Source organism: Castor canadensis, chromosome 12, assembly GCF_047511655.1.
Source record: "Castor canadensis chromosome 12, mCasCan1.hap1v2, whole genome shotgun sequence".
Taxonomy (NCBI): Eukaryota; Metazoa; Chordata; class Mammalia; order Rodentia; family Castoridae; genus Castor; species Castor canadensis.
Genome location: NC_133397.1, coordinates 56,631,379 through 56,645,131, shown reverse-complemented (window position 1 = coordinate 56,645,131; position 13,753 = coordinate 56,631,379). Strand labels below are relative to the sequence as shown.

The window sequence follows — 13,753 nt, the reverse complement described above, 5'->3', positions numbered from 1 at the left end:
AAACAAACAAAAAAGAAGGGTCTGTTCACTTCTGATAGGGTCAACATCTTTGGGCTACCAGTAGTCCCTCAGGGCAAGAGCATTAAAGGCAGGAAGTGAGTAGGCAGTGTTGACTAAGAATTATAAGACTGAGATTTTTAAGTTAAAGTTAGGCTTAGCTATACCTACTGTGTTAAGTAATACAAGCAGCTGAGTTGGCTTTGATTTGGGACTTGTGCAGCAGCAGAAAAGGTTCCCTGCATCTCAGAAGTACAAACTAAAACCTGCCTTTGACCTTCTGATACACAGAAGCAAGTAAATGTGCTTACTCTGAAAGAGTAAGTAAATGTGTGTCAAGGGAGAGCCCTCAGCAAGGACTTCACAGTTGGGTGAGGCCAGGCATGGTGGTGTACACTGGTAGTACCAGCTACCCAGGAGGAGGTAGGAGAATTGCTTGAGTCCGCTAGTTCGAGATCAGCCTGGGCAACACGAAGAGCTGGTAAATTGCTTACTTAGCATGTACGAGGGCCTGGGTTCAGTCCCCAGCACTGTGAAATAAATTAATGAATGAATAAAAAGCTGGGTGTGTGGGAATCACTTGCCCTGTGGTATAATGCCAGTGTTGCTAGACAGCAACACTAGCTGGCTCCACCTGGGGTGAAGCATGTCCCCAAGGAAAATCATGAGGGCAAGTTCAAGAGGTTTTATCTTCCACTGCATGCAGGGTGACCAAGCAACCTTTGGATTATTTCCTGTAGATGGGACCGAGAGGTGCCATGTTCAGTCTATCCTAAAGGATACCTTGGAGAACATGGCTGTGCAAAGAGCAAGGGGCTTTGGAGTTGATCATTGTCAAAATCCAGCTTCTGCTCCGCTTCTGTGTTGACTCAGGCATAATAACTAAGGTGGCCTGGGCCTCATTTGTCTCATCTGTAAAATGGGAGCCCGATTACACTTAAGGGTTGTTGTGAGGGGAGGGTCAGAGTAGTTAACATACAGATGCAAACCCTCCCTCTCCTAGAGCTCTGTGAATTATGGCAGAAGTAACCCCATTGCCAGAAGAAAGTGAGCAGAGGCTCACAGTTGTACATCACAATGTGACACCTGCTACAGGCAAATCTCGCCAGTACCTTTGTGTGTGAGGCAAGGCTTGTACTCCTAAGAGATTGCCGGTTCTCTGCTTGAGGAAGGCCAGCTGTTAGGCTGCCACAGCACACTTGGCTGCCTGAGCCCTTTCAGCCTGTTAAAACAGGGCTTCTGTAGCCAGCACAGGCTGGTCTCAGCAAGATGCACATGGACCCTTAATGCAGGGGAGGGTGGTGGTGGTGTTTGGCAGCAGTGGAGTATGAACTTCTTCCTGATACTGAGAACAGGCCACCTCCCATTTGGAGCAAAATGGGCTCAGGTTCTTGTTTTGATCAGTCTCCCTAGTCTTTAACCATAACTCCAATGTCATCCTTGACTGCATCAATAATTCAGGGTAGCCAGGCCTTGACCCCAGAGGAACAACAAATGATTAGGCTGAGAGGGTCCTTTCACACTTGACACTGACCTCTTCCTGAGCCATCTGCTAGGTTCTCAGAGCAGTGACTCTTAAATTTTGTTCTACATTAGAATTAGTTTCCTGGGAGCTTTGAGAGATAAAGGCTGCTTCTCAAACAACTAAATCAGATAACAATTAAAACAGCAGCAACCAAAACCTACCGGGTGAGCCTGTGCGCAGCCAAGTTTGAGAACCAGAGTGAAAAAAAAAAGCAGATATAGTGAGTTACCTCCTGAGTTGATTTACTTTTGTCACTAACTCTGTCATCTGAGGATCATCCAAGGCATTGTCACCCTTATGGCCACAGCTGTCTGTTCTGGTCAGTATTGTGATCTCAGAGGCGTATAACTATTATGACAGCTTTTTTCTTTTTGCTGTGAAATGTGTTAAATATTCACAAAGACAGAATAGCCTAATGTCACCCCTAGAGTCATCATGCAGCTCAGTCATCTGTCATTCATGTCTCCTGTACCTACCACACTCACTGTTGGCGGGAGGAGTGAGGTGGAGCATTTAAAACCAGTAAATGTCATTTTATCCATAAATACTTCAGTACCTATCTCTAAGAGATAAGGACTTAAAAAAATAACCACCATACCGTTATCACACCTAAGATTAACAGTAATTTATCTTATCTAATACCAGGTCCATGTTCAGTTTTCTCCAGTTGATTACAGAAATGTCATTTAATGCATTTGGGTTGTTTCCGGTTAGGATCCAAACAAATATAATTAATTTTTAATAATTGGACTTTAACCCCTGGGTAATTGTGCTGCCATTGTGCTGCCATCACAGGTGGCATCTGGCTTGCCTGATGTTTTCACAGGATAGTCTCTCCCCTACCTGAGCCCTTCTGGTGGGACCTTGAAGGTACAGAGGAAATGCTAATTGAGGCCCTAGGCACAACTGTGCTTCTGCCTGAAGGCTTGTTCCCTTTGGGAAACTTAGAATAGAACCTTTAGGATGCTTGTGGAAAGAGTATGAGTCAGCTCCTGGACAGCTTAGAGTTGCCTGTTCCTTTGCTAGAGGCTGTGGAAGGGCTGGTCTATAGCCTAGGATCCTGCTTTGACAGTTACCCTGTGAGTCACTTGAGACTTGTCCTCTGATGGAGGGGCCAGCCAACAGCAGCTCAGCCCTGCCTCCCTCTGGGTGCAGGTAGCTCTGTGTGGACTTACCTCCAGCTAAGCCTCTGGGGTCAGGCCTGGATGATGACCAAGGAAAGAGAAGGTTATTTTCTGTCTTCTGAATGCCATCTCACCCATCATTTTAGCCTCTCACTGAGATGGACTGCTGTTAGAATGTGGTTTTTTTGTTTGTTTGTTTGTTTCCCATTTTTAGATAGGGTCTCACTATGTAGCCCAGGCTGACATTGAACTGTTGATCCTCCTGGCTCAGTCTCCCCGGTGCTGGGATTACAGGCCCCCACCTAGAGTTTTTTTTTTTTTTAAAGGTACAGATGCTGCAGGTTGAATGGGTAATGAGGCTGTGGGGAGGACAGGCAGGAGGAGGATAAGGATAAAAATGGAGAACAGGCAACCTAAATAATTGAACTGTCTCATTCCTTGCACAGATATCTATTGAGTGCCTGCCACTTAGTCCTTAGACGTTTTCCTAATCCAACAAATCAAAACCTTTTTGATTTTATTTTTCCTTAGCTTTAGAGGGTTTTGTCCTGATTTTGGATGAATTTGCAATTACAGGGTTTTCTTCCTCTTTGTATCATGGTCAGGTAGTTACTACCAGTGAACAAGCATCTTGTTACATCAAGGCAACTGTAATATATAGGGTTATTCACCACAGGATTGTTTCAGAAGCAAAAAGTTTGTAAAACAAAACAAGTGGGCCTCCTCTATCCCGATACTCATAAGTAACAGACCGGTTAAATAGATCACGGGGCCAGGATATAGCTCAGTGTTAGAATACTCGCCTAGCATGGGTGAGGTCCTGGGATCGATCTCTAGTAACACAGAAAATAAGTAAGTATCACATGGTATCCTTATAGTGGAATACTGTGCAGATGTAAAAGGGAAAAAGGACTGGGGGCATGGCTGCAGTGGTAGAGACCTTGCCCAGCAAGTGAAAGGCCCTGCGTGAAATCCCCCGTATCTCCAGAGAGAGAGACTTTAAGGGGAAAAACCCACATTGCGCAATAATACGCACTAATAAAAAAGTTAGAAGTATGAGGAAAAGGGAAATAGATTAGTTGCATGTGTTCCAATATGCAAACATGGCCAAGAGATCAAAAGTAAGGTTCAGAGCCTCTGAATAAAATAATCTCTCACCTTTTGGGTGAAGAGTGGGAGGGGAGGATGGAAAGAATACATATATACATATTTGTATTTGCATAAATTCTGAAAGGATACACAGACTTTTTTTTGGCAGTACTGGGTTTGAACTCAGAGCTTCAGGAACTCTTACCACTTGAGCCACTCCTCCAGCCCTCCCCACCTCCGCTTTTGTGTGTGTGTGTGTGATGGGTTTTTTCAAGAAAGTATCTCTGCTTCCTGAGTAGATAGGATTAGAGGCGTGAGCCACCAGTGTCCAGCTAGTCACAAGCTTTTTGAAAGACCGTTACTGTTGACTTGTTGGGTGGGAGAGGGAATGAGGCAGCTGGGATATGGTTGGGAGTATATACTTTTTAATGTTTTGGTTTATGAATCAAATGGATGTGTGGCCTGTACAGAGCAGTTTAGTAAGTTAAAAAGAACACATGTACGTACGTTGTATAGGTTAATTGATGGTTTTATTAAGCCCCAGTTCATCTGTATTGACTTGTACTTAAACATCCTAGAATCTGCTCTGAGTTGGCCCAGTGAGGCTTTGACCAGCCCACAGAATATGAGTCCTGTTCTTCCCATGATGCCTTGCTCAGCAGAAGATTGTAAATATTTGGTTCTAATCTGAAGTCCATGGGCTTTTGTCCGTCCTCACCCTGAAATGTAAACTGAGCCAACAACATCTGAAGTTCAGCATCTGAAGGGGATAGGGAAGGCACTGTGCCCTAGTTCCCCAACACGTTTTGCTGCTGTCTTCCGAGGGGGAGGCCTGGCAGGAGGGCTGGGGTCGGGACATGGCTGCCTTTCCCACCCCAGTCTCTGTACTGTCTCTTGCTTATCCGTTGGCATCCTGTGCACCTTATTGTCTGTGTGTGTCTGTGTTTATTTCCAGCTTCTCCTGAGTGGTAGCAAAATCCTTTTGAGCTGAGCTGGTCCCACCCTGGTACTTTTGGAATGTTCAAATGTTAAGACTTGCTCTGCACACTGAGCACATTCTTAGCATCAAGAACAGTCCCTCCAAGGTTTGCAGAAAACAAACAGACGACATCTATAGAACTCTCTTCTCTCTCTCTCTCTTTTTTTTTTTTTTGGTCTGTAATTTTTTTTTAATTTTTTTCTTTTATTTATATGTGCATACAATGTTTGGGTCATTTCTCCCCCCTTCCCCCTGTCTTTTCTCTCTCTTGAGTGGAGAAAGAGGGGCAGATAGGATCTTTGTGGGGGGACTTGAAACAAAAAGCATGTGGGAGTGAGGCTTGTTTAAAAGTGTTCTGAAAGTCAGAATTCAAGGACACTCAGGATCTGTTCAGCTCTGCCTCAGAGAGGTACTTTTTCTATTGCATTCCAGTCGGTGCTGGACTCTGGTTTTTAGTCTGTTAGTAGGTAGAACCCACATTCATTGTTCTTTCTCCGTCCTTTTCCTTTTTAACATCTGATACTTACTTTAATGAAACTTGAGAGCTATCTTTGCAAATGTCAGGTAAGTGAAGGGAGTGGGTTAGCTGCAGTGAGTACTGTTCTCAGTGAGTCCTGATCGGGTATAAGTGTGGTCAGGGACCTTTTCTTTCTCCCACAGGTCTCTGTCTCTTTTGAACAGAGCTGTACACATCATGAAAATCACATGTGTCATAGCTGGCATTGAAGGATCCATGGACACTTGCCTACAACCTTTCACCCCTTCCCACAGTGCTGGGAATGGAGCACCGATGAAGTAGTTGGCTAGCATTTAGGAGACATGTTGAAAGATGAGTATCTACTGTGCCAAGTATAAAGTCAAAAATCACATCATCAGGGGTGGCAAGATACAGATACGGTGGGAAATATGTGGATGGGGGTCCCCACATCTCAGCCAACTCTGGGATAAGGGCTCTCCTCTTTTTTTTTTTTTTTTTTTTTGCCATACTGGGGCTTGAACTCAGGGCCTTCACCTTGAGCCACTCCACCAGCCCTATTTTTGTGAAGGGTTTTTTGAGATAGGGTCTCATGAACTATTTGCCCAGGCTGGCTTTGAACCTTGGTCCTCCTGATCTCTGCCTCTGAGTAGCTAGATTTATAGACATGAGCCACCTGCATCCTCTACTCTTTTTATTTAATTAACTAACTAATTAATTAATTTCTTGTTATTTGAGTGTTTCTAAATAGCCCAGGCTGGTCTCAAACTCTCAATTTTCCTATCACCCTCCTGGGATTACAGGTGTGTGCTACCATACCCAGATTAGTGTCTTCTTTCTGTTTTTTTTGGGGGGAGGGGGTTGGTTTTTTTTTTTTTTTTTTTTAAACACAGGATCTCATTATACAGGCCAGATTGGTTTCAGCCTCCTCTGAGTGCTAGGGTAACAGGCATGAACCCAGCTTCTATTCTCTTTAAATATTGTCAAGCTCTTGCTTCTTTCTGTTCTCTTGCTGGGTGTGTGAAACTCCCCTAAACAGCTCCCATTTTACCTACCATACAGCAGGATCCTTCTTTTCCTTCCCTTTCCCCTTTCCTTTTCTTCCCTTCTTCCCTCCCCCTCCCTCCTTCTTCCTACCCTCTTTTCCTTTCTTTCTTTCTTCTCATATCTAGGAGTCCACTCATGCTAGGCAGGCACTCCACCATTTGAGCTACATTTCCAAACATAGCAAGCTTCCTTTCTTTTGAATGTCCGCCTTCTTCCCTTCTCCTGGCAAGTTTTATGAACACTTTTGTAGGTTCCTAAGAGGAGATGTTTGAAGCAACCTGACCACTCTCCAAACGTGTGCAGGATTCTGGTGAGCCATGGGGGAGCACTGAGGCTGAAGTCAGAAGCCTATGAGGCTTATCTGATAGTTCTCTAGTCTGTCAATTACCAACCCTAACTCAGTTCAGTGACCCAGTTTTTAAGGTTTGTAATAGAACTGAAATGTTTCTGTCAAAGCCAGAAAGAACTTTTGAAAGTATCAAGCAACTTTGGCCATCCTTCTGATGATTTATTTAACCTGGCACCTAAAGTCATTTCTAATTAATTGCTTTTCAGAAACCAAAAGTTAACAGTGTGCTAGAATTAGTGATGTCCGTAACTCATCTCTGTGAACTGAGTCACAAGTATTGAGCCCTACAAATCTACAGTTCAAACCCTGTCTCTAAATTCGAAGACGGGAATTCGATCAGTGGCTTTAGTTTTCTCACCTGTCAAGCATGCCTGGTCTGCAACTACGTATCTCTCAGGTCCGTCTTAGAATTCTAGGCTGCTTTTTCAGTTTCTTAGTTAGTATCTAAGGTCCATAAGGTGTGAAACCCATAAATTATTTGTCCCTCTGGGGACTGAGCTAAAGCAGAAGGAAAATCTTGCTAATCCCTGGGCACATAACTTTTATTTTTGTCAGGAATAAGTAAATAGAAAAAATAAAGTTACTTTTTAAATTGAATTCAGACTGTGAAGAACCTTTATTTTATCTTACCTGATTTTATTATTTTTATTTATTTATTTGTTTATTTTACAATGGTGGGAATTGAATCCAGGGCTTCACTTGAGCCATGCCCAGCCCTTTTGTTTACAACTGCTCAACAAAGTATGCCCTCTATTCTTTGAGCTATATCTCCAGTCTATAGGTCTGATTAGTTTGGAGATTCGAACTAGTTGCCCAGACTAGCCTCTAACCAAGGTTCTTCTGGTCTCAGCCTCCAACTAGCTAGGATTACAGGCATTAGCCACTGGCTTGCAGGATTTCTAATACCATGAATTGTGTTATATTTACATAGGTAAAATAACTAAAGAGTACTGTTAAGTTCTCAAAAGAGGTTTCCATTTCCAGCTGACCACCTAGTCACCTGACAAAGATAGCTTACATAGGGAAAGTTTGCCTAGCTCAGAAGCTACCCTGGTCTTAGCTAATTTTTTTTTTTCCTCTCCTCCCCTCCCCTCTTCTCCTCTTCTCTTTTTTCTTCTTATGGGGAATAATATCAAAATGAATAATAGATTTCTCTCCTGAAGACAGTTCCTGGGATTGTACAGCTCGTGAGCAGCTTCAGGTCTCTTCCTGAGTTGAAACAACTCAGGTAGTGAAACAACAGAGTGGGTTGAGCCGGGCCAAATGGCAAGTGTGGGTCCAGCACACTCAGTCTGTACAGTGATCATCATGGTGTGAGCGTACCTTAGGGAATAAGCCACCCAACTGTGATGAGTTGTCAAGTGCAGACTTCATTGTTCAGCTTGGCAGGTGCCAGTTACAGGTATAGTCACCCTTTCCAGGTCTTGAGCCGTCCCTATCTATTGAATTTACTAGTCCAATCCTGGTTGTAGGTTCAGTTTCTCTCTGTAGGCAAGGTCTCAGAAGAAGCCAGACTTTGCCCTGGTCGGTCCTCAGCCCTTCTGCTTCAGGCTTGAAGGAAAAATTGGTTCTCTCATAGACACCTAGCTTCTGGCTCAGCCATGTAACTGGCACGCAAACACAAGCAATTCCCTTTTCCTTGCCAATCAAGCCCTTGACTCCTCCCATAATTTCCCAGAGTAACTTGCCTCCCTTTCTAATGTGTTGGGTTTCCTTCTCTGTTTCTCACCAGTGCTGCTTGTGTAACGTGCTCTGCCAAAGAAACTGACTGTCTAGCTGACATCTGTCCCTAGTTCAATGCCTGTTTTTCCTCCACGCAGGTCAGGAACAAAATTGTGGATGCAATGATATAACCTCATGGAATTGCTGCATACAGAGTAAGCATTGGGTGAGAGTGAATTCTCCCTGCCTGTTCCTAAAGAGACCTGATCTGAGTCCTCGGTCCTAGCACTGAAAGGGTTCACATCATAGCTTTTTATTTAAAAAGAAGAAGAAGAAAGTCAGCTTAGGATAATAGCCTGTATGTCCTTCATCATGTACACCTTCTGGCTGTGGCAAGCCAGACACCCCCAGTTTAGCCACGAGAGAGTCTTTTACCCCTGGTGCCGGCCAGTTAGGCATTAAGTAAAGCAGCTGAATAACGACCTGGCTTCGGTTGACATTTGTCTGTGCTACCGTCTCTGTAGGTAATGTAGAAATCTTCACACACACCCCCTCAACCCCACCCCTGGTCCTGGGCTTCCCTTTACTGTTTAACATAGGCATTTCTCTATTTTGCAGAGATGCTGGTATTTGCCAGTAAAATAAATGACCACCAGAAAGATACTGTGTATGTCTAAGTACACCCCAGGTTTCTTCTCTGCCCCAACAGCTGGCTAAGACTTAATTTTTTTCAAGAGAACATAACTGAAGGCAGTTAGAATGGCTTCTTTTGTTCAAATTTCCCCTCCTAGGGACCAGTCCCAGGAGTCCCTTCACCTGCATTTATCCATTAATGCTGTGGATTCATTTTCCCCAAATAAACAAGTCTTCTTGCCAAAGAAAACACGCAGCACGATTGGATGCGGGGATGGTTCTCAGGACTTGCTCTTGAGGTGTGCTGCCTTTTATTTCTTGGGGTTGGCCTCAGTCTCCTCACTGGGCTCTTATCAGCAATGACTGTGGGGCTGCAGCCTTGTTTCCTAAGGCTCTTCACTGCTCTATTAATCCTGCATGTGGTTGTCAGCCTTCTTGAAAGCATCCTTCATTTCTGTTTGCTCAGTTTCCTGAATGCCTCTTTGAGATCATCTTACACCTCTTGCTTCAAGCTCTGGGGACACATGTGGTTTCTACATAGGCACAGATGTGCTTGGGGGCGGAAAGGCCTGACTGTAGTCTCACACACTGCAGCTGGTATGCTAAACTCTGAAATGGGGAGGTGGGGAGGGGTCCTCGTTGGGCAGGTCAGGAAAGCAGAGAGACAGAAAGACCAACAAGCAATCTCAGGCTCTGTAGATTTCCACCAGCCATGAGACAGAGAGCTGGGAGTCCTTCATTGTAAGGAAAGCAGGAGCTACAGCTCATGCGATCCAGATCACCAAAAAATAACCCATATATCTGATTCCAAATAGGAACATTGAGCAAAATAAGGGACCCGTAGCTAAAACTTCTATAGGGAAAAGAGCTGTAGCAGTTCTTCATACCCCCATGTTTTGATCACCAGGGCTCAACAAACTAGTTTCGGCTTTGTGGATCGATCGTATGGTTTCTGTCACAACTGCTTAACTCAGTCTTTGTAGTTGTTGTAGACGGTATATAAACAAATGAGTATGGTGACTGGCCACAGTTTGCCTATGTCCAAGAATCTAAATCCATAAAACCCACAAATATCCTCAACACTGTTGTTTGCGTACTTGAAGAGAGTTCTGTATGTGACCAGCCCTGTGCTAAGTACTTGTTGGGAATGATTACGGTCATCCCTTCCAAGCAGTTTTGTGAAGTTAGCCGTAGTATTGCGCCCATTTTACAGACAAAGGAGCAGAGGCTTAGAGAAGTTAAGTAATGTAAGTAAAAGCAAGACTGGATTTTGAACCAAGATGGCTCAATTCCAAGCTCATGGTCTTTTCCTGCTACACAGTAGTTACTGCTACACTACCTGCATCATTGATACCCACATTTGCCTTTAGATCTTGATATCAGCCTGTATTTGTTCTTTAATAGCAACAACAGAAATACAGATAATTGCTTAAAACCCTTGCAAATTAAAACATAATAAGAACTCTCAAAATTACAAGAAATTAGGGGCCATCTTCTGCTAGTTTTCCTTCTTGCCTCCTAAGCATCAGTGCTAGGAAATGAGTATGTGAAGGCCAAAGACATCCCAGCTGCTGTCTAGGTTCCCAGACCCAGTGCTCTGAAAGTGGCAGGGTAGTGCTGGGTCTGGAGACAGCATCTGTGCCTTGGGTGACCTGGCCCCCCAGGACCAGCTCACTCTTACAGCAGGAATGTCTAACTAAGCAGCTGCCACTGGTGGCAAAGGCCACTGTGATGGTCAGGGAAGACTGGATAATGGCACAATCCAAGTTATTTCTGACCAGGAGTGGCCATTAGCATGCAGTTCCACCAAAAAGACAGTGCCTGTTAAAGATGGCTGAAACCAAGTTTGGATGTCTTCTGTTGTTGTGAGAAGCAAACTGCATTCTCAAGAAAACTTTAAAGACCACTTTAAAAAGTATCCCATATCCCATCACCTCCAGCTGTGTTTCAAAGTTCTTTCAAAGGGTAACAGGTGGTAGGAGATGGGGTTGAAAGACTGGGGTTCTGTGGTCAAATACTCTTGGGAGATGCGAGGCCAAACAAACCTAAGCATTGTTCTCAAGAATGAAGTATGTTGTTTTCCCAAATATATATATACATATATATATATATATATGGGTTTCATGTGTGGGTATGGGGAGCCTTCTATAAGACCGTCTACAAGAGAAACCTGAACCCAGAGGCTTTCCCAGAATTAATTAACATTTTGGTAAATTTCTTTATGCTCCAGGATTTTTTAAACAGGTGGGCATGGCAGCAGTGACAACTATGCTGATTATTAAATCCACCATTTTTTTTGTAACAGGGGTATGTATTTTCTTTTGTGTGTTTAGCTTCGTTTTGAAATATGTCATACTTACAGAAAGTTTCTTTTGTGTGTTTAACTTTATTTTGAAATATTTCACACTGAAAGAAAAGTTGTAAGAATAGTATGAAGAACCCCTCTCTTATCTAATTCCCAATTTATTAACATTTTACCATATTTGCCTTATTCTCTCTGAACATGTATATGTGTAAGCACATTATTACTACATTTATTTTTGTATTTTTAATTAGTGAAATCTGAGCTATAAAACTCTTCAATGAGTTTAGATAGGTTTCTTTAAATATAATAAAAAAAACTCCTGGACTGGGGATGAGGTCAGTGGCAGTGTGCTCACCAAGCATGCACAAGGCCCTGGATTCAGTTCCCAGCACCACCACATACACTACACATGCACGCACACAAACATGCCTTAGATTAGAAACTCATTGATTCCTTTCATTTCTATCTGCATTAAGGTAAACTATGCTTTGCAAGTATGTGAAAGGTCACAAATTGCTGGGTAGTGTTCTGATAAGCTTATAGCTTGCCATCCGTATGAAGGAAGAATCTGAAAGCCAAGAAAATCTTCATTTCAGGCCCACACTCAGTCCTAATTATCTGGATTAGTGAGGTTGTAATTTGAGGTGGTATGGGAATTGTCCCCACCGCTTGTAGCCAGTTTGCAGTCACATTAGACAGTGTCCTTTCAGACTTGGAGTTGGCTGTTGACTGAGGTAGGAGCCCTCACTAGGATGTCTTCTTATCCTTTAGTTTCAGAACTAAGGGGTACTGCAGAAGTTCTAGGCATCTATCTGTAGGACCTCTGGATTTGCTTGCCATGGTGACTTGTCATGCCTTTTCATGTCATCTTAAGTGGTAGTTTCTTTTAACATCTTTTGGAGCTTCCATATCAGGATTTTGGGGCTTTTCTTTTTCGGCTGTGATATCAAAGCCCTCTTCCAGATGGTTTCAGTAACTCCATTCCAATATGAAGTGAGTTGACAAACACTGCCACATTACAAAGGGCTTTGTTGATATGAGGGACTCTGAACATGACTTACATAACCTCTCATAGAGCATTTCCAAAACCATAAAAGGAAGCTGGAAATGGTCACCTCTCCTTCATAATGTTAACATTGAGCTCATGAACAAGGCTGGGGCTTGTGTCCTCACAGAAAGCATAAGGAACCAATCACCAGACAGTCTTGGGGGTAGGGGGCGTCCAAGCATTGGTACAGCCTTCATTATGGAGGACAAATGGATCCTACCTTCCAGCTAGAAATCTAAACATCAAGTTCAGCTCCCATACCCACAGGGGGTCACACTGCAAATGGTGCACTTTGCTCCTTCATCCTCTCCCTACCCCTTACCATTCACACAGTACCTCATGTCTAACTAGAAAAAGTGCCTTATTCGGGTACAAATTACATCATAGAGACTGAGAAATTTTTAATTAAAAAATTTTATCATGAAAATGTTCAAAGACACTCAAAAAGAGGGAGAGAATATAGTCAATCTGTATTTACTCACACCAATACAATGATTTATCCAGATTTTTGCCTTATTTCTTTTCTTTTTTTTTTTTTTTTTTTGTGATTCTGGGGATTGAACTCTGGGCCTCATGCATGCGAGGCAAACACTAAACCACTATATCCCCAGCCCTTGTCTCATTTCTTTACCCCCCTCTTTAATTTTTTTGACTAAAATATATATATAACAGCCTACTAGCATATCTCAGTATACCTCTCTAAAAACTGGACATTTTATGAACACAATGCCACCAATCCCACCTAACAAAGTCATCCAGGGACTAAAATTATTTTTTTGTTTGTATTTTTATTTTGGGGAAAGGGTATTACTAAGTAGCTCAGGTTGGCCTTAAACTTGGCAGTCCTCCTTCCTCAGCCTCCCAAGGGCTGGGATCACAGGTGTATGCCATCATGCTTTGCTCCACAATTTTAATGTGTAGTATTTTCATAGCTTATTCAAGTGGTAACCTTACAACACAAGAAGCAACAAGGCTCCCACCTATCATGGTTCAACTAATAGCCGCAGAGAGAAGGATCCTTGCCGTCAACTCTAAACTCAGTTATTTACTTTGGGGCTGGGGGTGAGTGAACACTTGTGGTTCTTATGGGGACTGTAATCTTAGGTATTGAGCTGTGCTCTTTGCTTTGTGAGCATTTCAGACTTTCATCAATGATTGATAATCATAACTTACAGGAATTTTTTAAAAAATATTTTAATTGGAAAAAGCATCTGTCAGCTGTCAGGCTTCCAGTTTCCACTTTTGAGAAGCAGGATGTTGAATGTGAGTAATGACACAACAGGCCTATAAAATGCTAACCCTCGGATGACTCATCCAGTACAATGCAGTATATTTGTCAAGGAGACTGAATCATATATGGGGGAAACCACTTCTCAAGCAGCCAGCTGGTTCTCAGGTCAGCCAAAGACAATCCATTTTTATCGGAAGCTTTATAGTAGCAATAATGCTAATACCCAGCCCTTGGGCTCCACAATGTAGAAGAGATGGCATCGCCCGGCAGGTATGTGCTTAACTGTTTA

The 13,753-nt window shown here is 43.1% G+C and overlaps 1 protein-coding gene across 2 annotated transcripts in view; it reads left to right on the top strand.

Moving 5' to 3' along the window:
* Positions 1-13,753, top strand: part of Spred2 (sprouty related EVH1 domain containing 2) — a 114,145-nt gene that overhangs the window by 49,614 nt on the left and 50,778 nt on the right. Inside the window, exon 1 of one of the 2 annotated variants that reach the window (XM_074049855.1) lies at positions 11,012-13,734. The exons of the other annotated variant lie outside the window; for it this stretch is intronic. Within the exon in view, the coding sequence (XP_073905956.1) occupies positions 13,718-13,734 (17 nt within the window). The 5' untranslated portion in view covers positions 11,012-13,717. Of the gene's footprint in view, positions 1-11,011; positions 13,735-13,753 lie in introns of those variants that run through there. 2 annotated transcript variants of the gene reach the window in all.